Here is a 21592-nt window from a genome sequence, read left to right as displayed (position 1 = left end):
ATGGCTGAAAGCAGCTTTCTACCGTCGTTGCAAAAATTGCGCCTGCCAAAAAGAAGTAGCCGATTTTGGTCGCCAAAGAATTTTATAATGAGGAGGCAAAGTTTGGAACCTTTAAATGCCCATGCAGAATGGAAAATATGCCGAGGGCAGACCGCGAATATGCGGAAAATAAAGTAAGGGAAAAGTAGCAGCAAGACAGACCGTCAAGGCATGCCACCCGGAGGCTCTAAACCGCCAACATTGGTTAGGCTGTACGGAAAGTCGACTAAGCCGTCTAGCATCCAATTGAGAGGGTCGAAGACTTCATAATTGGGTTCCGAGAATGAGCCAGTGACGGGGTTGACTGAATTAGCACCAAGTAATGGTCCAGCTCCAGCAAGCCCCGCACCTGCATTAGGGCCCATGGAGTCCAGTGCTGCAGAATTGCTACTGCCATCAGCACTAGCGTCCGGGTTTGTAGGGTTGCTAACAGCAGCTACAGTAAGAGAAGATGCGGTCAGTACGCGTACGAAAGAAGAACAATGTAAGCAAAGCTGTAGGGCACAAACAGTCGAGATTTCCGCGGCCTTTGGCTTGAAATTCTTCGCGCCATCGCCAAACACTGTCGAAGACGAGGCTCATGCTCATGCGGCATCGGACTTTGAGCTGCAATGATGAGTCAGGAGCCACAGCGGCTTGCGTAGGACGTGAGGCTGCCACCGCCTCACCTGCGCGCCAGAGCTGGGCGAGCACCTCGGCAAGTCGGCTCGGAAGATCGTTGGGATTGACGCTGATGGCTCGAATGGACCAGATGGTACGATTGAAGTATGTTTTTCCTGCATCGAGATCAATGCTGCGGGCAAAGAAACTGTTGAGTAGCTTCAGCAAGGTGAATCCAGCTGCGACCATCATTTGCATAATGTAATTGCTCGAAAATGGAAGCGCATTGCTGCCTGACACCTCGAAGCTAAAGGCACTATCGAGAAAAGAGGTTGTCGCGAAGTATAAACGAACTAAGTCTTGAAGGTAGTCCTTGTTGGTACTCGCATCGAAAAAAGCTGCCAGCCGGAGATGTAATCCAGCCGCCCTCAAGTGGAGCTGTGTGATAGCTGTGACGGCGTTAGTTCGCAACATCAAGATATTCATTGTCGAGCTTGCTACCAAATGCACCGGAGTTGGACCTGTTCTCATGACCAGCTTGAATTGAAGGTAACTTACGAGAACCAGTTTCGCCTACTCGTTCCTCCAGCTCCAGGAAATCCTTCGATAGTAATGTTGTCAAGACCGAGCGCTCATCATCTGCAGATAAGCCAACTGGGTCTCGGGGGTTGTTATAAAGGGCCTTGGTGACTTTGTCACAGAATCGCTCAATCTGTAACCGATGGTCAAGTTCGTCCGGTAATTTATAACTGGAATCGCTCGCGGCTGGAGCGAGGGTCCAGTCGTACAGCGTCGCTGGAGGCTGTCCATAACCCGTTGCCACACTGTTATCCGCATAAGTAATAGTTCAGGCTGTAAAGAGGAGCAACTCTAAGGCAAGGAAGACAAACCTTTGCGCCACAATATTGCAGGCAGCCCATGTTTTGACTCTGTCCTTCAGCTCCTCATCTCGGACCTCAACCCGGAATTTAGTGAAGTCTTGAGCGTGAGAGGGACGATGAAGTCCAATCTGCAGAGCAATCTGCATCATCGTCCCGCAGAGCATGAAAGTGGGATCCAAGGACGTACTGCTCATGGGGGAAGGCCACATGCATAACAAACACAACGCCTTTACAATGTGGTAGTTTTGAGGCACACTGGCCAGCGTTGACCACATTAGACGAGATACAGGACCGGAAATGGTATCCAAAAGGTTCCCGTCGAGGGTGTACCGCCTGGAGGCAGTTGCGATAACAACCCAGAATAACAAGGGGCATACTTCGAAATAATGATCTGGCGGCTTCTGGGGATCAAGCACCGGAAGAAAAGGATGGTAAAAGGTGAAGTAGCTGAGACCGCATCGTCAGCTTATTGAATCTCTTTGTAGACGGCAGAGGAGAACCATGGACTTACTGGCTGAAGAGATCTGCGACCCGCTCTGGAGTCAAAGCAACGGTCTCCAGTCTTTTAACCCCGGCCTGAGCATCGGATGTTGATATGTATGACCCGGAGCCATCCAAGCCTTGCCTTAGATCAAGCAACGATGCAACAGCCTCGTGAGAACCCATATACTGTTCGTCTCTAGGCGGTATCTGATATACCCCAGGGCTAGCAGCTGCGCCGCCCAACGCAATGTTCAACGGCGGCGTCGCCATGCTCGGCGATTGCCCTTGGACTGCAAGCTGCCGTTTCAGCTCAATGATTTCTCGTTCCATCTCCGCATTTTTACTGCGTTTCCCTATTCGCTTGAAGTTCGACTGGATCTTGCATTCGAGGTTCAGTCGACGGCATCGTGAACAGGCTGCAAACGGATCTTGAACAACATCACAGCGCAGCTAGAATTACGAACAAGTTTCCCATACAATCAGCATTCATGATCATAATTTCTTACCAACAGCTTGGATCGTTGGCGGATGGCGCTTTGGGAGAGACTATGAGTCAGGACTTACCTTTTGCTGTCGACACTCATTACATGCTCGTTTTACACCGGGTAGACGTCTTCGATCCGCCTGAGATAGATTTGGGTCTCCTTCATCAGCACTTCCTTGGGAAGCAGAGAGAGATCTGTTCCTCTTCAAGCTTCCGGGCTGTAGGCTTGCAGGACTACTGAGACCGCTTCCACTGCCAATCGGGCCACTGCCCGGCAATGCCCCCAGCTGGGGAGAGGCTTCCATGCGCCTGCGCGATAAGCCCTACCGGGAAGCTGCAGAGCACGACAGCTTCCTTATTGATTGTGATGCGATACGAGACAATTCCTATTCCTCCGGTGTCGCTGGATATCGCGGGGGTTCGTCACCGGTTGTATGCCGAACTCGGCGAAGTACGGGAAGGTTGCAGGAGTGTGACCCAAGGTAGCACGCAATGGCGCGTTGATAACTTAATGTTGCCTCAACACCTGCCGACTAGGGCGAGCCAAGTGACATAATATGGCAGTCCCATAATCTTCACACGGCACGAGAAATTAGTGACTTGTGATTTAGAATATATCGCCGGATACGAAAATAATATGGCACATCAGAAAGAAAAGAAGATTCCAAAACGGCCGTTAAGGAGACCAATTCGTCATGGTATATCAAATTCATACGATGAGATCACAAGATCAAAAGGCGATGTCATCTTCGCAAAACCCACTAAGCGCCGTAATGGCAACTGTAAGAAGTGACAGCAAGGTACGATGGCTTCGAACTGACGATGAGTATAGTGAAGTTTTTCACTTCGTCTGCATTCTCTCAACCTTTCTTAGCGCCTCAATCGCAAGACAAGAAAGTCCATCAGCAAATCATCCAGCAAGCAGAGGGGTCCAAAGCACAGTAACATAATTCCTCGGCAGCCTGTGGTATCAAGAATACAAGGGTGCAGTCAAATTTAACTGCCCACGATGACATATTAACTAGCGACATTAATCGTAATCCAAACTTATTATATATGTATATATGTTACATATAGAAGAACTGAACAAGATGACCTAGGCGAGCGATTGGAACGTTAACATCGCCTTTACAACGCCATGGCGATAGCAGCACCGGCACCGAGCACAACACCGCCGAAGTTCATGGCCATCCGGCCAGCAGCGCCGGTGGGGAGAGCAGTGCCGTTCTTAGCTCCAGTCGCGCTTGCGCTGGGCATGGTCTTGAAGGTGGACTGAGCGCCATAGGACGAAGTCGAATTGGCGAGCGGGTAGCCGGTGCTCGAGGTGAAGGGAGCGGCAGTTCCAGTGCTGGAGGTGACGAAGGTGTTGGTAGCAGAAGCAGCGCCAGTTGGGGCTTGCGTGGATGAAGGAGCAGCAGAGCTTGCAGCCGCGGATGACGAAGATGAGGACGAGCCGCTGTACTGCTTGTTGCTGATGCCGAACTGAGTGCTGTACTGGTACTGGCCGGTTGCGTCGTCAATGATCTCGAGACCATAGTGAGTAGTATCAGGCTGGAGGTCATCCTTCGGCGTCCAGTAGAACTTTCCACTATTGTCGATCTTCTCGGCGATAGCATACATTGGCACTACGTCGGTGGAAGGGCCGCGCAGAAGGACCAAGCTGACGGTGCCATCGGTGGTGGGGTTCCAGGTGATCTCGTACTGAGTGCCAGCGGGGACAAGTTCGTTCAACCCCGGCTTGGTAATAGGGTTGCCCTCAGGGGCGTCACCCTTTGGAGTGGTGTAGGCAGAAGCCAGGGTAGCCAGAGCGGCCGAGGCGAAGGCAAAAGCGGAGAAACGCATGGTTTTTGCTGTGACTAAGATTTCTAGGCTCGCGATATGCAGTTTTGATGCCGAAAAGAGAGTGTATTATTGCAAGTGCCAAGGAATGCCAAGTATGCAAAGTAGGGGAAATGGCGATAATTTTCAATGGCAGAAGATCGGACAAAAAAGAGTGGAAATGCAGGGAGCTTGTCGTGCTCTTTGCAAATAAAAGACGGCTTAAGTTTTAAGGGTGAAATGAATGACTTTGCTATTCAAGCAAGGAGTTGACAAGAAAAGAGTGCAGTGGATGAAAGAGAGGAAAAGAAAGAAAAGAGAGGTTTCTCTGCGAGCGGGGACTCTAGGCCCTTTTCAAGTCATCATAAACTGTGCCGTACTCCAGCACACCCTGTCTCAAACCTATATTTACTCCGTACCACCTGCGGGATCAGTCCATAGCGTACCGGTGAAATGAGCCGGTGAAGCGTGAAAAAAGTGGGCGCGCTAAGCTTCTCAAGCCATAATTTCTCTGGGGGTTATTAATGAGGATGAAACCCATCACACACTATGGGCAACCATGTTGTTGCCAAAGATACCCCTGGGCTACCGAGATGGTCAGGCAGTGGTGCGTTTATACGCCGCACCCGCGTGGAGATGAAATCATGGTTGTCATTGGCTCGAGGTCCATTAGACGAAATGAAACTTTCCTAGAGTGGTAAATTTGACACTCTAACAGTCTTGGCATTGGTGGCTGAGTCGGGCCGGTCCTTGTATTTCATGTACTGTACCTGAGAAAAGTAGCTTCTCCCCATAATCATGCTATTTAGTGTGGGACGGTCGAAGTCAATACCAAATCAAAAGTAGAGCTACTTCAACCATGTGCCCTTCGTTTCTTCTGGGCCGGGAGAAACAGCGGATGGTCGAGAACAAAGCTTCAACCACGGGAACGAAGCGAAGCGAGTCAAGGCAGCAACCGATAGGGCCGACGAACCAGCTCAAGGAGAGAATCGTGAGCCAGCATTTTCATCGTAAAGGAGACATCCAAGGTTCCGCGACCCAGGTAACGCATGAAAAGCACGGACCAGGTTGTACTCCCTCTCTGCAATTTTAATCAACGATTGCTTCGATGGTGGAGCATGGCGTCCCCCTTTCGAGAATTTGCAACCCGTAGCCAACCACATGAACTCAATCAAACGGCATGTCCCTTCTCCCTTAGACCTTTTTTTTTTTCCAATCGAAGATGTGATGATGCAAGATGAAGGATTATGGACCATTCTGGTTTTCATGTCTCCACTTTCTTAAAGTTTTTAAGTCTAAGAGATTACCATTTTTAGAAATAGAATACGGAGTAAAATGCTTTAGGAATTACAGTCTCGCCGATGCCCATTAAATTGAGAGAACGTGACGTCCGTGACAAATGCTAAAATTCAAAAAGCGTAAAAGGTGAAGATGATTTTTAAGATTGAATGTTGACTAATGAAATTTGCTCCGACCACACAGGCAGCATAGTAAATATTTTCCGCCCACTTTCATTATCTGAGAGATCAACCTGCATTTCAGATCAAGGACTTTTTCTTTTCCCATTGCAAAACCACTGCAACTGATTGCACGAAAGGTATCAAGTCAAACCCACTTCGAAAAAGAAACCACAATTCAAGTTTATTAAACGACGGGCCAAAACCGCTCCTCGAGCCATAGGACCTGCTTCCAAACCTCCTCACACCTCTTGCGCTCGTCCTCATCGTGTTTCCAGGAGGCGCCCATTTCATCAACCAGGACACCGATGTCGTCTACAAATTTGGCGAATTCATCATTTGTCCAGTTCGGGATGAATTCAGCATGTAGCGGATCGTCGCTCTTTGCCGCCGCAGGGCTGGGTTTGTGAGAGCCAGCATAACGCCACGCGGTATAGTAACACTGCCAAAAGCCCGTTAGCCATAATCATTGTACCACAGGGACGGCCGCCCCTTTCGATCCCGTCTCATTGCATCATGCTCCCCAAATCCAAAAGGACAAAAGCATATCAGAGTATAAACGTGTGACCTACAATCTCAGTAGCCCAAAGGGCAACCATGCCCTCAAGAATTGATGCGCTTGGGCTGGCTGCATTGTTGAACAAATCGAGATACGCCCTGGTGACGGGACTTGCACCAATCCCTTCACCTTCGCCTTGTCTTTCTCCATGTCCGGCCCCCTTGACACTGACCAGCGTCGGCGTAAGATCAATGTTAAACCGCGCAGCAGTTTCTTCGAAGAATTGAAGCTCGCGACGGACGTTGACGAGGGCGGCAATTAGAACGTCTGTGATGCGCCAGAGTAGGTGGCCGTTCTCTCGAGCGCCCGGCGTGTCAGGCAATCGGATTTTGGAAAGCATGTGTCCGATAAAGCGAATATAGCCTTGGGCGTAAAGACGATCTTGCGAAAGCCACCGGGCAAGAATATCGGGTTGGAGTGTACCATTGCCTGCTTGCTCGAGGAAGCGCGCTTGGGTTGCGGCTTTGAAAGCGCCGTCATTGAGCGAAAGCAAATATTCTCTAGGAGATTTAGACATGATGTTTGTCTTAACTATATAGCAGTGATTTTTTTGTGAAGATGAGTATAATTGTTGCGCGTAAATACCGACTGTGTTTTCCTACAGGTTAGGAGGGGCATGTATGGTGGGATGTTTTGCTGCTTGCCTGGAAGAACAGAGCTAGTGCGCTCGGCCCGCAATGGTGGTCCGACTTTCGGTTCTAAGCAACTTCATCTTGCTGCAGTTTCCCATGATAATGTGGCCAGCGAGTCCTTTGACGGTAATTGCAGAGTACAGTACCACGAGCCTAGAGATGGGTATTGTTTTCATACAACTAGTGCTAGCGGTGCAGAGCATTGCATACGAATTGATGGAGCTTGAAAATTAGATTTATAAAATTATGATTATTACGTCTAACGAATTGCTCTATCGCCATAGGAAAAAGCGAATGTGAAGCAGTACTCTAATCATACAAGTCAAGAAATGCTGACGATAGCAAAATGCAAAACCTAGAGTAATCATGCATGGGGTATGGACTAATTTCAGGGCCGAATACTTAAATCATAACCTCCCAATCCTGCGTTTGTAGCAAGACAGCCAATTTAATTGAAAAGTATTGCAAAAACGCCATCTCCGAACTCTAGAAACACCCGCCTTGAAATCTAATATAATCAGTACCAATACTGAGGTAAAACTCCCGTGCCATTTTCGTCAGAATATAGTTCTGATCGATGATTAGTGGCTAAAGTGTCTTCTTCCTCTCGTCAGCCTCCATCCCTTGGAGATCAGCATTAAATTGGTGATCTGGCTCTGTTTCTTGTGCCTGCTTGCCAGCATCGGTCTCAGCGAACAGCTTCGCAGGCCCATCCTTGATGGCAATGCCAATAGCAACGGTAAGTACAGCAGAGAATTTGAGCCACATGAAGAGCTTTTGTGAATATGATGCTTTTTTGACTTCTTCTGGGTCATCCGAACCGTGCTTCTTCAACAAATCTTGCGAGGGATCGTCATGATGTCTTTCCGTCTCGATTCTACCACCATCCGCGCTCTCTGCGCTTGAACTGACATCACTGGAAAAGATGAGAATAGGCGGTCTGGGTATTTCAATTGAACGTCCTCTGTCGCTTGCATTCCCAATCTGCGGTGATATGGCTCGTATTGGCGAGCCATTAGACCATGGCTGTCTTACTCTTTCCCCAGCCATTTGCCATAAGGCTCTCGATCGTCCAACTAACTCTCTTGCGATTGTAGGCCCAAGAAGTATCCGCAGAATCCACACACCAAAGTCGCTAAAGGTCCTGGCTCCTGTTACTAGGCCCCAAGCATGATGAATTACCGATCTGCTGAGGCGGAGTGGATTCCGACGAACTTCTGATACCGCCAACTTGCAAGCTGCTACCATACCATTTTTTCGCCGGATAGGACTGCGAGCATGCTGATGAACAAGGTACGACTGTGATATATTTCGCGTTTGATTGTTTCTGCCTGCTGCTGGCGATGAACGGTTCGTTACTCTCCGTCGGGTTGATGAAGCTGAGGTCGTGGTTGTGGAAGGGTCAAGTCCCAGACGGCTTTCTCCAATCAAGGCTAGCTCGTCCATGAGGCTTCGACCAGTGGAGACACCCAACGAATGTTCCTTTCCATTTTGAGAGTTGGTAGGATCAGAAGACCGCTTATGACTGCGCTCTGCATCAGTAACAATTCCTTCAGAAGAACCTCCGCCTTCAAGAAGATTTAGCACGTCATCTCGTATCATTGAGCAAGGAAGAGAACGGGATTGAGTAGGTGTAGCATATGGTGAGTTGGAATCCCATCCAAGCGAAACTGGAGATGGCATAACATCTGATTCGCTGTGCTCGCTAAAAGGTGTGGAGAGTAGAGGCGCTGATACTGGATGGTTCGGTTGTGGCATCGTGGTCGCCGGCAGGATAAGGGACTTTGTTCCGCTTCCAGAATGGAAACGTCTCATTCTGCGTCTTCGCTGAGATGGCTTAGGACTGGTTTCTGAAAGGGGTGAAAATGGAATCGAAAAATTCAAGGAGTTAGCCGAATTGTCCGATGTCATGGAGCTTGGTCTAGAGAATGATGAGTTTGAGGATATTGTAGTTGCCGATAAAGGCACCGAGCTGTTTGATTCAGAATCTCCAGAAAGCGTGTGGTGCTTCAAGTCGTCGCTGAGGTTGTAATCGAGCCGATGGGCTGTCTGTTCATGCCAAGTGGATCGATTCGGAGACCTCAACCTCAAAGGAACTCTTTTGATTTCGGAGTCGGACTCTGCAGCTTCGTGCGCAAGAGGAGGGGTCTCCATTGACGACGGCAATCGCGATAGCATTGATGTCGGCCTTGACCTTTTCTGATTATCGGAATTATTGTTCCAATTAGAACCGACGCTGAGATCTAATTTTGTGTGGGAATGAGCCAGCAACTCAGACATCAGATCCAATCTCCTCTCCAAGTCATAGTTTGAGGATTCAACTTCATCTACATGCTGTACTTTCTCAGTCGCCGTCTCAAGCTCGAACTCTAATTCTTTGATTCGGCCATCCTTTTTCCCTAGCTCTTTCTCCAAATTCTTGACTCGGGCCTGGAGGCGTGCGTTAGATAGCGCTCGCTCTGCCATTGCTTCTTCCAAGTTTCGGTCGAAATTCTTCTCCCATTCATAAATCTCCTGCTTCAGAGCTTTTGTTTCGGCTAAAAGGGCGCGGAGTTTTGAGGATCGAGTTCTTGTTGCAGCGGGTGACACTAAGAGCTCAAGCTGCGTATGTGTTGCTGCGAGTTGTGCTTCAAGATGCTTGATATACTCGGAAGACGAACTGAATGTCCGGGGTCGGGGATGAGCTTTTGGAGTTTCTTGTCCCTCTGGCGGTGTAGTATCGCTTATTGACAGAGAAGGCGATCCCAATGTTTGGGGCTTATTTGGGGACGACGGGACGGGAAATGGCTCGGGTTCTCTGCCGTTGAACGTTCTCTCTGATGGTGATTGGAGTCTGTCGAACAAAGGAGTCCCGGTGTTGGGAGTCTTTGCTTGGATTGCAGGCGTGTGGGGCACTGGATCTTCTTCAAGGACCTCTGACGATCGGGAGAGTTTTTGACTTAATCGACGACGGACGGTTGTGGTGCCCACCTCTTGCAATATCCCAAGCGGACTCGTTGAGCTTCTCGTCTTTCCGAACAGTGGGGATGACCTCTCAGCTGGGATTTCACAACGCTCTGCTTTTGGTATGTACTCGTAGAAAGGTGGCGTCTTTTTAGAGGATGGGCTTATGTTTAGTGAGGATGCAGGAGGAGTAATGACCCGGGGAGTCATGGATAATCCTCGGAATCCGCCCGCATGGCGAAACTGAAGCCTCCTAATTTGGCGAGCAAATTTTGAGGGAGTAGGTTCGGAGAGATTGGTAGGGGTATCCAAAGCATTGAGTGAATGTGATGCGGGCTCACTGTTGTCGAGTGTGGGGCATAGCGGAGTAGACACGAAGAATGAATACGGATGAGACATATTGCCAGGAATTCGGCAGTGTTTGGACCACTAGCATTCCTCACCCTCGCGGCAAGATAGGCGCGCTCCAACCAATGTCGTTAAATGGGCAGCGCACAAACGGTACAAAGGAAGGGCGGATAGGCGGATGAGGAATGGAGTTATGGGCGGTGATGAGGGGTTGTTTTGATCGGATGAGATGTGCCATTGAAGTCGTATCTGGAAACAATAGGAATCGATCGTGTTCCTGGGATGACCAGGGCATACATGTGCTTAAGACTATCGGCGCAATCATGAATATAAAACGAGAAAGAGCATTGGGGCACTATGTGGTCATCTGCGGAAAGAGCAGATATCCCGGCTGTTTGTTTAAGGTGTACTGACAAGACTGGGGAAGTGCGCTTGGGGCCTGTCGCACTCTCCTGATATGGCAAGTAACTTCCCCCCTGACACGCTGACCCCACGAAACAACGTGACTAATGGCCAAAACGCCTCTCGTTGTCCCAATCGAACAGGCTGATTCTCAAATATATCGGTCCATATCTGCGATCAGAAACAGAGCCTTTATATTTGACCATTCAATCAACAGTTGCAATTCTTGATTGTACGTAAGATGGTTGAACGTCGAGATGAAGTCAAACTGTAGGTCACGTGGATACAAACCCCGGTTTTTCCCCGCAATTTCACATGACTGCCATGTCTTATCTTGTCACAATAATACCGACGGGGATTGTATCCTTCTGCGCCTGCACATCTGATATGCCAAGTCTTCTCATTTGCATATAAAAATTACCAAAATTGTGTGAAAGAGTCAGTTTCAAAGTCCTCACGAGGCCGAAGCCCCAATAAGGGGAAACATTTCGACCTGCATTCTGACCTTGCTTGGTGCAGTAAGAACCCTTTTTGCAAGGGGAAGCATTCGTCATAGTGCGCCATGCTCGAAACAAACGGAAAACGTGGGAAGATCAAGCTATCAGGGTCTCTCTTTCGTCACAATAGCTATCCTCTTTTGTAAAAGGTGTCGGATGACCACAGAGTGCTGGCCTGCGGAAAACGTAGCAAACCTTAGGCCGATGACGACAAATAACTCAATTAATTAGCACAGGTGCACAAAGGATGCCCGGACGAGGTCGCCATAAGTACACATTGATGAAGACTTATAGAATCTTGACATGCAGCATACAATGCGTGGCAATTAAAAGTTTACCTATAAGCTTCCCCCCTTTAGGAGGGTTATCCCACCATAGCATCACCCCGCATCAGGACACCCAAATAAGGACACTATGACGAGCGTGGTCCCTCTCACAACAACCTATCCAAGGTGACAGCTTACTCCCACCGAGCATTATATTTCCGGCTTCCAAGCTCCATTGCTTTTGTAACTACATCATCCCACTCTAGCAAAACTCGGACTTTAACATAACACAATCGACACAATGTCTTCGTAAGTGCACTACTTTTTGACCCTTTTCCTGCCAACCTGGTGTTTCTAACAACATTTCATATAGAGGAGCGTCTGGTATGCCAATTTCACCCACTTCATCTGCTGCCTGTTGTAGCTGGAGGCCCTCTTTTGTTTGTGTATTGACTGCAAGACAGGAAGTGACGAGAAAATTTCGGCGGCGAAGATTGACCCGCTTGCATCGACCATGAAGCAGGGGGTTCCTCATGACCAAAGCTCTCGTGGAGCTGTTGGCACCGATCGCAATATCGATCGATCGCGGATTGCTCCACTTGCTGGACATGGTAACTAGTTGATCCTTTGCCCTTGTTTCAATATTTTCCTGCCGTATGAAACTCGTCTTGGGCGAGGCAGTCGTTCTGACAACTCTCCTTGATTATTGATTGCTGACTCATTGCCTGGTTGCCAGCTCATCATCATCATGTAGCACCGCATGCTGATACCTCGGGCGTCGTTGGCCACGAGCATACCATTGCTTCTACTAAGATCGACCCCCTTAGCAGAACCACTCACACGCCAGTGCCACCGGACACTGGTTTGGACATTGAGGACATTGACTCTTCGCGTATTGAGCCTATGGGCGAGGTCGAAGACGACGACTAAGCATGGCTGTCTCTCCTGCAAATTTATGGTGGATCGTTGTCTGTTGACTTATCATAATCGTTATGCTTGATAGGTAAAAGCCATTCATTCTGTTCGAATTTATTATCCAATTGTCTTCACATACGATGCCATGCGTAAATTCTCGTTTCTTCTTTCATTCCTAAACACTCTCAGTAAATAAAGCTTGATAAAAAGTGATCGTAGTCAAATGTTGGCTGTTATTCTACCTGCGAGGACGGGCGAACTTCCTTAGTGATTCAAACAACGCATTGTCCAAAATGAAGAGATCTCAGTGCGAAAGGGGGAGCTGCCTATGCTGTATTTAACCGCGCTGTAATTTTATGATATCTCTAAAAGATTGATTCACAAAAACAAAATTGAAAATATCCTTTAGAATGCAAACACCTGCGATTTAAACGATGCCCAATTTCCCGAAAGATGCAATAACGTCCTGGTCGACATTGGCAAGCCACATCTGTTGGAAAACTTCCTGACCGCCGCAGGCGGTAATAGCATGCTGAACATGGCTTCTGATAAAATCAATGGCATTGATCGTATGAACCGGGTCGGTAAAAGTAAGCTGGACGTCGCGTTAGCAAATCAGTATCATTAGAAATCTAAATCTCTCAAACATCTCACGTTTCTTCGTCGCTCATCTTCAGGGGCTTCAGGTGTATCTGGCTTGAGTCCCTCGGCGTCCCAATATATAAGACTGCTATGTCCGGTTAGTGGAAATAGAACTTCCGAGGTCTAAATACTCGGTATACTTACTCGCCACCCTTGTCCTCAGCTCCCTCTTGCAGCTCTATGATAACGTCGGTCCACATAATTATGAGATCCTGCAATCTAGAGAGAATCCAGGTCTCGCCCGATTCTAAAAGTCTCGTGAGGGCGAGACACATGAGTTTCCTTTTATCGGGATCACCGACATTTTCGAAATGGCTAAACCATTCATCGAGAATCCATTTGAGCGTTTGTTCGAAGCTCTCTCCTCGTGACATTCCAGCTGCCTCCATTAGACCCACAAATATCCGGGGACTTGCCAGGGATAGCCTTGCCAAAACGCTGAAATAATCCGTCTCGACTATTCCATCAATACTTGAATACTTCTTGTTCGGTCCAGTAGTTTGATGAGCTTCCCAGCTTTCTCGCAGGCCCTCTAGAACTTTTGCCAGGAAATTGGTGTCCAGTAGTGACTTCCCCATGACCTCTACGGCTTGCTCACCGCCAAGGGTGTTAGCAGCTCGAATGGCAACCTCCATTAAGTGTGTGACAATCCCATTCGCATCCGCCTTGAGAGTGCCAAGGAGTGATGCCAAACCCCCAATCAAATTGTTTCGCATTTCATCTGTCAGCATCTCGCCCGGCGCAAGTAGGACATAAGATTCGGTAATATCCAGGGCTTGGCGAAGTGTCTCCGTGCCAAGCTCAAATATCGACAGCAGATAAGGGGCTAAAGATAACACATCTGGAGATGCAGGGCTTGGAGTTTGGACGATAATTGAGGCCCATAAGTCAAGGGCATCTTCAAGCAGATAAACACGCGTCTCCTATCCGTAAAGTCAGCCTGGAAGATATAATATTTGTAAAATTAGCGCATGGTACTCACCGACTCAGGCTCGACGGCACTTTTAATGAGCGGAAGTATCATTTCATGGTAACGACGCGAATCGTCTTTCATAGAAGTTATTAATCGTGTCAATATAGTTAAAATGGCTTGCTTCATCAAGTGTTCTTCGCCTGATTGCATCCAAAGTGACGGAAGCAGAGAGACAATCTTGTCGGCATATGGAGAGATCTGCTAAGCGGTTAGCATAGATCAATACAAGACTATTCAGACTCTACGTACCCGGTATTCCAATCGCTCAACAATAACGCTCACGGTATTTAGCAGTGTCATTTTCGTCTCCGTGAGACTAACTTCCTCAATCAGCGCCATGATGCGTCCAAGAATCTCCGTCGCGTATGGCATGAATCCATTTGGCTCAAACTCCCACTCGTCCGCGACATTCTTAAATTGCTTGCCAGCCGTTAACCGAACAACCTGATCGTTGTACGGATCTGCTGCATCTAGCAGATGTTGGAATATTTGATAGACAAGATGTCGGTTGCTTGTGGATATCTTCACTGATACCCATTGCCCTAAAAGGATGGCAATCCGCCGTCGAAGTATATTGCACCCCGGCTGACTTTTCTGAACCTCCGCCACAAGAGTAGCGGTTAAGAAAGCATCAAAATCTAAAGATTTATGGATGACTGCAGCAGAAAGTCCGATTGCATTGTAGACAGAATCCTTGAATAAGATATCTTCGTTATCAGGAGCTAATGAGGTTTAGCAGTCAATCCAGAATCATTGAGTCAAGTAGCACTTACATGAGACGGAGTAGAACACATTAATCAGAGGCTCAATAAGAAAATCTTTGAAATGTGTTACCAAGTCCAGGAAGAGCCTTTCGGAACATGGCTTGATCGAAAACTCCCAGCTATCACCTTCGCCTTCTTCTTTACGCTCCCACTCTTCCGGGTCTTCTTGCCATTCCTGAAGGTCTATACTTCTGAAGACGAAGAAGCGAGTTACAATAACTTCCATAGACTCCCGCACAAATGACTCCGTCAGAAAATTGGCCCGCATCATTTGGACTGAGAGCTTCTGTTCCTCCTTGTCCTGCTCCTGGCGATATTTGAACGAAGGTGACGGAGTGAAAACCATTTTGACACATGCACGTATCAGAAGAAGGCCTTTCAAGCAGAGTCTCTCTTGGATTTTTGGTTCTTCCTCGTCCACAGCTATGTCGGAATGTAATGCGGCTGCGGATTTAATACCCAAGTTCTCGCCGAATTTAGACACAAATTTCCAATAAGCATAGACCAAATTGATAGAATCTGGAAGCAAAGCGAATGCTGCAGGATGTGTTCTAGCCATCTCTAAATGCATTTTGGAGAGTTGCAAGAGATGTTTTTCGATCATGCGTTGAATGGGTTGCGTCAGTTGTTGAGGTTCGCTGGTGACCATGTTCAGAAAGTCGCCGAACTGATCGCGAATAATTGTCCAGAATTCCTGCACCTCCTTCTCCCGATTTGGGAATTCGTAGCCAGCAATCATCAGTCTCCTGAGTGCTTTTATCGCCAGAAGGCTGTTTTCAATATCCTCCAACCCCGCTCCTTCACCACCTCCATTCTGAATCCATGCTCTCCATATTTGTACCTTTTCTATGTAGATGCGGCCTAGCACTTGGTATGTCTCTGGTGTGACTGAGTAAAGGTTCGTCCGTAGGCGTTGCAAACGCGCGGTGGATAGCTCCTTGATTATGTGCAAAAGAATCAACAAAACCCGAGGCAAGTGAATAGGATTGGCGCCAGGCTGGGCCGCGAGGCGGAGAAGATGGACGATGTCAGTTATGGCGTCTGGCCTGTGACGACGTCAGTGGGAGAGATACCAAGATTGATTTGAAGATCGATGAAGTACCAGTCGGCAGGAAATTCAAAGCGAATGATTTTGGATATAACCAGCGCGTTCTGTAGAGCAAGACGAGAATCAGGCTCATTGATTCCACTCTCGTACAGCCTTGATCGGATGACACTCTTTTCTTCTTTGCTCATGACACTATCTCCCCGTTAACAAATGTCTTGCTAGAGCGCTGAGCAGCCGCAATGACATACTTTGAGGCGGTTCTCCTCCAGTATTTGTCAATTCCATTTTTTAGCTGAATGACAGCAAGGTAGCGAACGTCGACAGATGATGATTTGTCGATAAAAGCATCCTATTCAGTCCAACTTTAAGCATCGATTCTTTAAAACTTCGCCCACTAATATGACATACCTGAAGGAGGTTATAGTAACCTTGCTGCCTTTCCCAGTTTTGAAGCTGTGAAGTCGCTGCCCGAACCTGAAGTAAGGAAGACGAGGTGGCAGCTTCCAGCGTCTGTAAAAGAGTTTGAAAATTTAGAGGGTTTGCCTCGGAGGGGAGCTCTGCAGCGCCGTTCATTTCCAATAGGTCGTTCCACGATGGTGATGGAGTATGACGAATGATGGAGTTACCCAAAAACTAAAATTGTCTTGCATCTATATCAAGTGGGAGCAAAACATCGTATTCACTACGATTGCGTTCCAGTTACTGAATGATATGGGGCTTGCTATTCACCGTCTCGGTCATAACACTAACTTACAGGGACCCTGCGGCGAGTTCTGCAAACGACTGATTATCAGATAAATACTATCAGATTAAACTAGATAATCTATCAATTTAACATTTCCCCTCGCTCGGACTATTACCGTAGTGCGAGGTGCGAGGGGTGCAAATGTCTAGCGAGAAAATCACGGAGATTCAAAAATTCCGAGAACCGAGAAGGGGGCAAGGGGGGCCTTCGAGGTGCAATCAAAGCCATAAACTGTTGGTGGTCTTCCAAGGAATACCGTAGCCAATGATTCCCGCATTTCTCTTGTGCTCGCGATTAGATTCGATTAGTGGAAAAAAAGACTCTACTCAATAATGAATAGTAATGGCCCAAACTCAATGAAGCAAAAAGAACGTCTCTGTTACCAAGACACCAAAAGTCCTGCTTAAAGGCCAACCATATACCTTCGTACTCTAGAAGGTCACTAAAGTCTGTGTGAGCTTGGAGGGAGACAAATATCAGTCAGATTAGAAGGTCAACTAAAACGACACAATCTCTGGTAAAATTGTTCCAAGCATGATATATTAATGGATTATTTCGTAGTAGAAAGCGTATATAATCATCTTTCTCGGTGCCCTTACTAATTTATCCCGAACTAACTACCTGTAGGTAATCTGCAGTGGTGTGTGATGTACAATCGGGGTGTTTGGGAATTACCGATTATGATTTCACCGCCGTGGAGTTTGCTGAAATAACGACAACACTACGTCACACTCTGTCAACACTACCTTAGTAGCATTATATTTCCATATGACCCGGACAACCACATACTTTTATTTCGTTATATCTACTATCACCGGGCCATTGCATGCCAATAAACCAGAAGAATAAAATAATTTTATTGACTGATAGAGCTTCATCATGACGGGCAAGGTCGAAATCAAATCTGTATGCTTCAAATTATTGGACTCATATCATTCTTTTCCTAGCTTATTGACGCTTTCTGATAGGTTGCCATCATCGGATGCGGCAGCATGGGTGGTGGTATGGCCCTGCTGTTTGCCGAAAAAGGAATTAAGGTGTCCCTTAATGATCCTTCGGAGCAGACCGTCAACCAAGTCCTGGAACAGGCAAAGAAAGCCGGTGTGGCTGACAAGGTGGAAAAGCATGAAGGTACTTTTGCTGACGACCCCCCAAAATAGAATCTTGGATTTCTCTGACCTTATCGACATAAAGACTATGCCGACCTTTGCAAGAGCTTGGGATCGCCGAGAGTTTTCCTGTTCAGCTTGCCACACGGAACTGTTGGTGACACCGTCGTTGAAAACCTTCATCCCTATTTGGAAAAGGGCGATATTATTATCGATGCAGGTAATGAGCACTGGCTTAACACGCAGAGACGTCAAGGGAAATGCCTGAACCAGGGCGTCTATTATGTTGGTATGGGTGTCTCGGGTGGATATCAAGCAGCAAGGCGAGGCCCTTCCATGTGCCCAGGAGGACAAGAAATCGCTCTGGAGATGGTCATGCCATTACTGGAAAAGGTGTGCGCAAGAGACTCCAAGGGAAGACCATGTGTTGGAAAGGCCGGGAACGGGGGTGCGGGCCATTATATCAAGGTACTGTGCAGCCACGCTCCACAAGCTTGCATGGACATATTTTACTTACAGAGTTTCTTAGATGATTCACAATGGCATAGAACAAGCGATGATCAGTGCAGTCTCAGAAGCTTGGCAAATAATGAAGGTCTCTCTTGGGATGGGTGCCGACGAGATTGGGAATGTTTTTGAAAAATGGGCTGCTGATGGCGAGCTGGTAGGTTGCTCTACACATCTCACGTTGATTCTTGCTAACTTGTCGATCTAGAGAAATACTTTCCTCGTAAACATTGCAGCTGACATTTGTAGAACCAAGGACGAAAAGGGCGACAAAGTACTCGATTACGTCCAGGATAAGGTTGTGCAAGATACAGATGAGACCGAAGGTACTGGCATCTGGTCAAACGAGGAGGCAGTGCGATTGCATGTACCTTCCCCTTCGCTGACTACTGCGCACTATTTCCGGCTTGCTTCCGCCGATCGGGCTCAGAGGGAGCGTGTCGAAAAGGTCTTTGGAGGCAGTTTTCCAATTGAAAAGATTGCACTGCAAAGCGCCAAGGAGAAGGATGCTTTCTTAGAAGATCTCAGACAGGCGGTCTACGCTGCTTGTCTGGCGTCGTATGTTCAAGGATTGATCATAATTGACAAGGCCGACCGCGAAAATAAGTGGGACGCGAACTATGGCACCATCATCCAGATATGGAGAGCGGGATGCATTATTCAAGCCGACTATATCGCGGACCTTCTTGAAAATCTCTACAAGAATGAGCATGGTCGACAGGATAACAGAAATCTCCTCTACGAGTCTCGTATTGCTGAGGAGTTCAAAAAGACTTTCCCGGCCTTGAAGCGTGTAGTCGCCAAGGGAACGGAAGCAAACTCCATCATTCCGAGCATAAGCGCCAGCCTTGAATATCTCAAGTTTTCCAATAACCTTGGTAAGTAGAATCATACTCCCCCTGTACCACCTACTCCAATGAGCTAACATATGGCCAGAATTGCCTACCCGGTTCTACGAGGCTGAGATGGACTATTTTGGGAAGCACATGTTTGACCTTAAATCCGAGCCGGCTGGTCAACCAGTTACAGGAAAGCACCACTTTGAATGGAAGGCCGCGTAAAATATGCTACGAATCGATTCAAAGGTAGTCTCTTTCACCTACAATTGCGCCATGAAGACGTCTGTTATGAGAAATGTAAATATATTATACCTTTCTTAAGTACTTTAATAATTTAGTACTCCCGAAATCGCATTGCATCAGTTGCGCTTCTTGAACGATAATATTTGAAAGTGAAGAGAAGAGTTGGATAAGATTTGGGAACGGCAAGTGGATTACTACTTATCCACAATGAAACGTAGTGTTTTTCTCGAACCAGAAAGATCAGAAAAAGATTAAAAGAAAATGCGCCACGCTGCGACAGCTGCGCTTGAGAGGACGAGTCCAGCCCTCACCAGATTCAATGTAGCCCACCGATCCGTCAGTGCTCTAACGCCCTCCTCCTCTATCTCAACCTTAACTTCCGTCGTCGCATGAACAGTTCGAGTGCGCTGTTCCCGCTCCATTAGAGCTTTGTTGGTCTTGAGCATGACGAGAATGGTCCATGGGACAATGCCAATGGCCAGCGCGGCTGCCACGACGGGAACAACATCCTCTGTTTTATACGCGACATACAGGTTCGCCAGGGCACTGGTGAGAGCCATTGACGGCGCAATCATTTTACCCCTGTTGTATGCAATCGACCAGGATTTCAAAATGGTCGATGGAGGGTTTGGCAGGATAGCGGGAACAGTAATTGTTGAGATAGAGAATATAAAGCCTGTTTTTTTTTGGTTTTAGGTGAGCTTGTGATCTCTCATAATTGAGGTCAAGGAGATGGATTAAGACAAGGTGATTCATATCAGAGATTATGGATCGAGTGAGACTATGTTAAAGAAGGCGCACCAGAGAGAAAGGCCGAGGAAGTTAATCCCACGGCCTGCGCAACGCGCAGACCCGATGAATCGTATGCGAACGGTGCAGACATTGTTTTATTATCTGAGGAGCAAACGGCGCGCCAAGTTGAAACACGAGAGAAGAATTAGATCAGATGACAGTCAGCTTCGATCGATGAATAAGATAAATTTCTTTCAATAAGGTACCCTGTTTCCCACGAGGAGCTGCTTTGGGCTTTATATGCTGTAAGAGCTTATCCTGTAGTACTCCCTAATGCTGCAGACCACGCTAACTATCTGGGCTGATTCCTTCATCCGAAGCTAAGACGCGGGGAAACGGAGTAGAGTAGTCCGATCCCTTGGCGTTTAACTTAAGTTAAAGAGTTGGTCGTTCAGTCTAGAATGTGAAAGGAACCCCCTCTACGGCCCAACCAAGATATTTGATCACTGCGCTTTGAAATGAAACTATTATACCTACGTCTGAGAGCCGAAAATTCCGCTTTCCCGGAACAGAGAGGATTGAACAGATTTATTTGTGAGATTCGCTTCTTTAACTACCTAAGATACGGCAGGGACGGCCAGCAGGCCCAGGTGGTCGGTGATCGGTGGTCGGAGCTACTTTTGGCCGCCTAGCTCTCTGGCGTACCGGAGTAAGGACTCCTTCTCGTAAATACTGCTCTTTTCTAATATTACAGCTTGTGCTGGAGAGCAAGTGTTGTAAAGTTTCGGTGAACGATTTTGATGAGATAGGTCTAAATTTCGTAGTCTCATGTCATATCGCAACACCTGGTATTGCTTGATGCCAATATCTCTACAAATAACCTTTTTTTTATTGAGTGCTGTATGAATAGAATGACCTACTTCAATTAATCACCTTTCTCTTCGAAGTGGACATACTGGCATCCTGTAGGATATATTTGACGCGTACGTGAATATGTCGAATCCCTGTTGCAGGCTGTTGGACGTTGATCTTATAATTTTGATACTGTACAGTGTTGTTTTCTGCATGGTGCCTTTTGCTTGGACAGGGAGAGCCGCTCAAAGAGTTCTCGGCCAACTGGCCTCGTGTAATATATGATACTATACCTTTCGAGGTTGGTTTTGTATTGAAATCATGTCACAAACACGTATATGACTAACTTTCAAATTAGGAACTTTTGTATTCATTTTCACTAACATATTACATCGGCCTGCAATGTGGAAGGAAATTTCTAGCGCAGCTACCGTGGTAGGGCGACATAGAACCATCAGAGGTCTGGAAAATCCAGGTAGATACCTCATCGAGGGAGGTACTTCATTGCTCAGCCGACGCAACAGGAGATACTAAGATGAGAAAGAAAAATGAAATAGAAGATACCGCCGCCTTGCCCCTATCGCTTTAATTAGTCTTGTCATTATCAACATGTCCACATTTCGGTCATAAATATTTGTGACCATATCCCCTCTGTGAAGAGCCAATATTCTGCAAATTGAGAACGAAAGGGGAAAATAATGAGAAGAGACAGCTATTTTGAGTTGAGAGGGAAAGGTTAAGAGAAAAAAGAAATAAGTGAAATGTAAAGAAAAAGACGAGGGGCGACCCGGTAATCCAGGATGGAGAGAGAGTC

At 47.3% G+C, this 21592-nt stretch overlaps 8 protein-coding genes across 8 annotated transcripts; 2 read left to right on the top strand and 6 right to left on the bottom strand.

Annotated features, from left to right (window-relative positions):
- Positions 1 to 203: 203 nt before the first annotated feature.
- Positions 204 to 2792, bottom strand: L228DRAFT_252699 (hypothetical protein; the record flags this gene model as incomplete). The annotated part of the gene is made up of 6 exons (XM_018333707.1): positions 204 to 475; positions 549 to 1088; positions 1198 to 1463; positions 1530 to 1967; positions 2032 to 2453; positions 2568 to 2792. The coding sequence occupies 6 exons, from the start codon at positions 2790 to 2792 to the stop codon at positions 204 to 206; spliced, it is 2163 nt and encodes a 720-aa protein (XP_018190033.1).
- An 823-nt stretch (positions 2793 to 3615) lies between these two features.
- L228DRAFT_237402 (hypothetical protein) lies at positions 3616 to 4329 on the bottom strand (the record flags this gene model as incomplete). Its single annotated transcript, XM_018330930.1, has 1 exon — positions 3616 to 4329. One exon carries the CDS (start codon positions 4327 to 4329, stop codon positions 3616 to 3618), a length of 714 nt encoding a protein of 237 aa, XP_018190032.1.
- Positions 4330 to 5668: 1339 nt separating this feature from the next.
- On the bottom strand, positions 5669 to 6935 carry L228DRAFT_281544 (heme oxygenase-like protein). Its single transcript, XM_018335897.1, has 2 exons — positions 6335 to 6935; positions 5669 to 6204 (listed from the first exon to the last, which is right to left on the bottom strand). The coding sequence occupies exons 1-2, from the start codon at positions 6836 to 6838 to the stop codon at positions 5950 to 5952; spliced, it is 759 nt and encodes a 252-aa protein (XP_018190031.1). The 5' UTR covers positions 6839 to 6935; the 3' UTR covers positions 5669 to 5949.
- A 349-nt stretch (positions 6936 to 7284) lies between these two features.
- On the bottom strand, positions 7285 to 10649 carry L228DRAFT_245414 (hypothetical protein). Its single transcript, XM_018332152.1, has one exon. It carries the CDS (start codon positions 10293 to 10295, stop codon positions 7542 to 7544), a length of 2754 nt encoding a protein of 917 aa, XP_018190030.1. The 5' UTR covers positions 10296 to 10649; the 3' UTR covers positions 7285 to 7541.
- A 987-nt stretch (positions 10650 to 11636) lies between these two features.
- L228DRAFT_245413 (hypothetical protein) lies at positions 11637 to 12423 on the top strand. The gene is made up of 4 exons (XM_018332151.1): positions 11637 to 11718; positions 11783 to 11793; positions 11874 to 12020; positions 12146 to 12423. Exons 1-4 carry the CDS (start codon positions 11711 to 11713, stop codon positions 12337 to 12339), a joined length of 360 nt encoding a protein of 119 aa, XP_018190029.1. The 5' UTR covers positions 11637 to 11710; the 3' UTR covers positions 12340 to 12423.
- A 328-nt stretch (positions 12424 to 12751) lies between these two features.
- L228DRAFT_208644 (ARM repeat-containing protein) lies at positions 12752 to 16324 on the bottom strand (the record flags this gene model as incomplete). Its single annotated transcript, XM_018329766.1, has 9 exons — positions 12752 to 12919; positions 12979 to 13051; positions 13111 to 13889; positions 13949 to 14137; positions 14189 to 14661; positions 14713 to 15749; positions 15806 to 15943; positions 16000 to 16100; positions 16160 to 16324. The coding sequence occupies 9 exons, from the start codon at positions 16322 to 16324 to the stop codon at positions 12752 to 12754; spliced, it is 3123 nt and encodes a 1040-aa protein (XP_018190028.1).
- Positions 16325 to 17375: 1051 nt separating this feature from the next.
- Positions 17376 to 19173, top strand: L228DRAFT_237397 (6-phosphogluconate dehydrogenase C-terminal domain-like protein; the record flags this gene model as incomplete). The annotated part of the gene is made up of 6 exons (XM_018330929.1): positions 17376 to 17402; positions 17465 to 17627; positions 17691 to 18073; positions 18135 to 18269; positions 18321 to 18990; positions 19049 to 19173. The coding sequence occupies 6 exons, from the start codon at positions 17376 to 17378 to the stop codon at positions 19171 to 19173; spliced, it is 1503 nt and encodes a 500-aa protein (XP_018190027.1).
- Positions 19174 to 19239: 66 nt separating this feature from the next.
- Positions 19240 to 20253, bottom strand: L228DRAFT_281540 (hypothetical protein). Its single transcript, XM_018335896.1, has 2 exons — positions 19996 to 20253; positions 19240 to 19870 (listed from the first exon to the last, which is right to left on the bottom strand). The coding sequence occupies exons 1-2, from the start codon at positions 20075 to 20077 to the stop codon at positions 19446 to 19448; spliced, it is 507 nt and encodes a 168-aa protein (XP_018190026.1). The 5' UTR covers positions 20078 to 20253; the 3' UTR covers positions 19240 to 19445.
- Between the last annotated feature and the right edge of the window lie 1339 nt (positions 20254 to 21592).

The sequence above is a fragment of the Xylona heveae genome, assembly GCF_001619985.1.
Source record: "Xylona heveae TC161 unplaced genomic scaffold L228scaffold_3, whole genome shotgun sequence".
Taxonomy (NCBI): domain Eukaryota; kingdom Fungi; phylum Ascomycota; class Xylonomycetes; order Xylonales; family Xylonaceae; genus Xylona; species Xylona heveae.
This window is presented reverse-complemented; position numbering and strand designations above follow the sequence as displayed.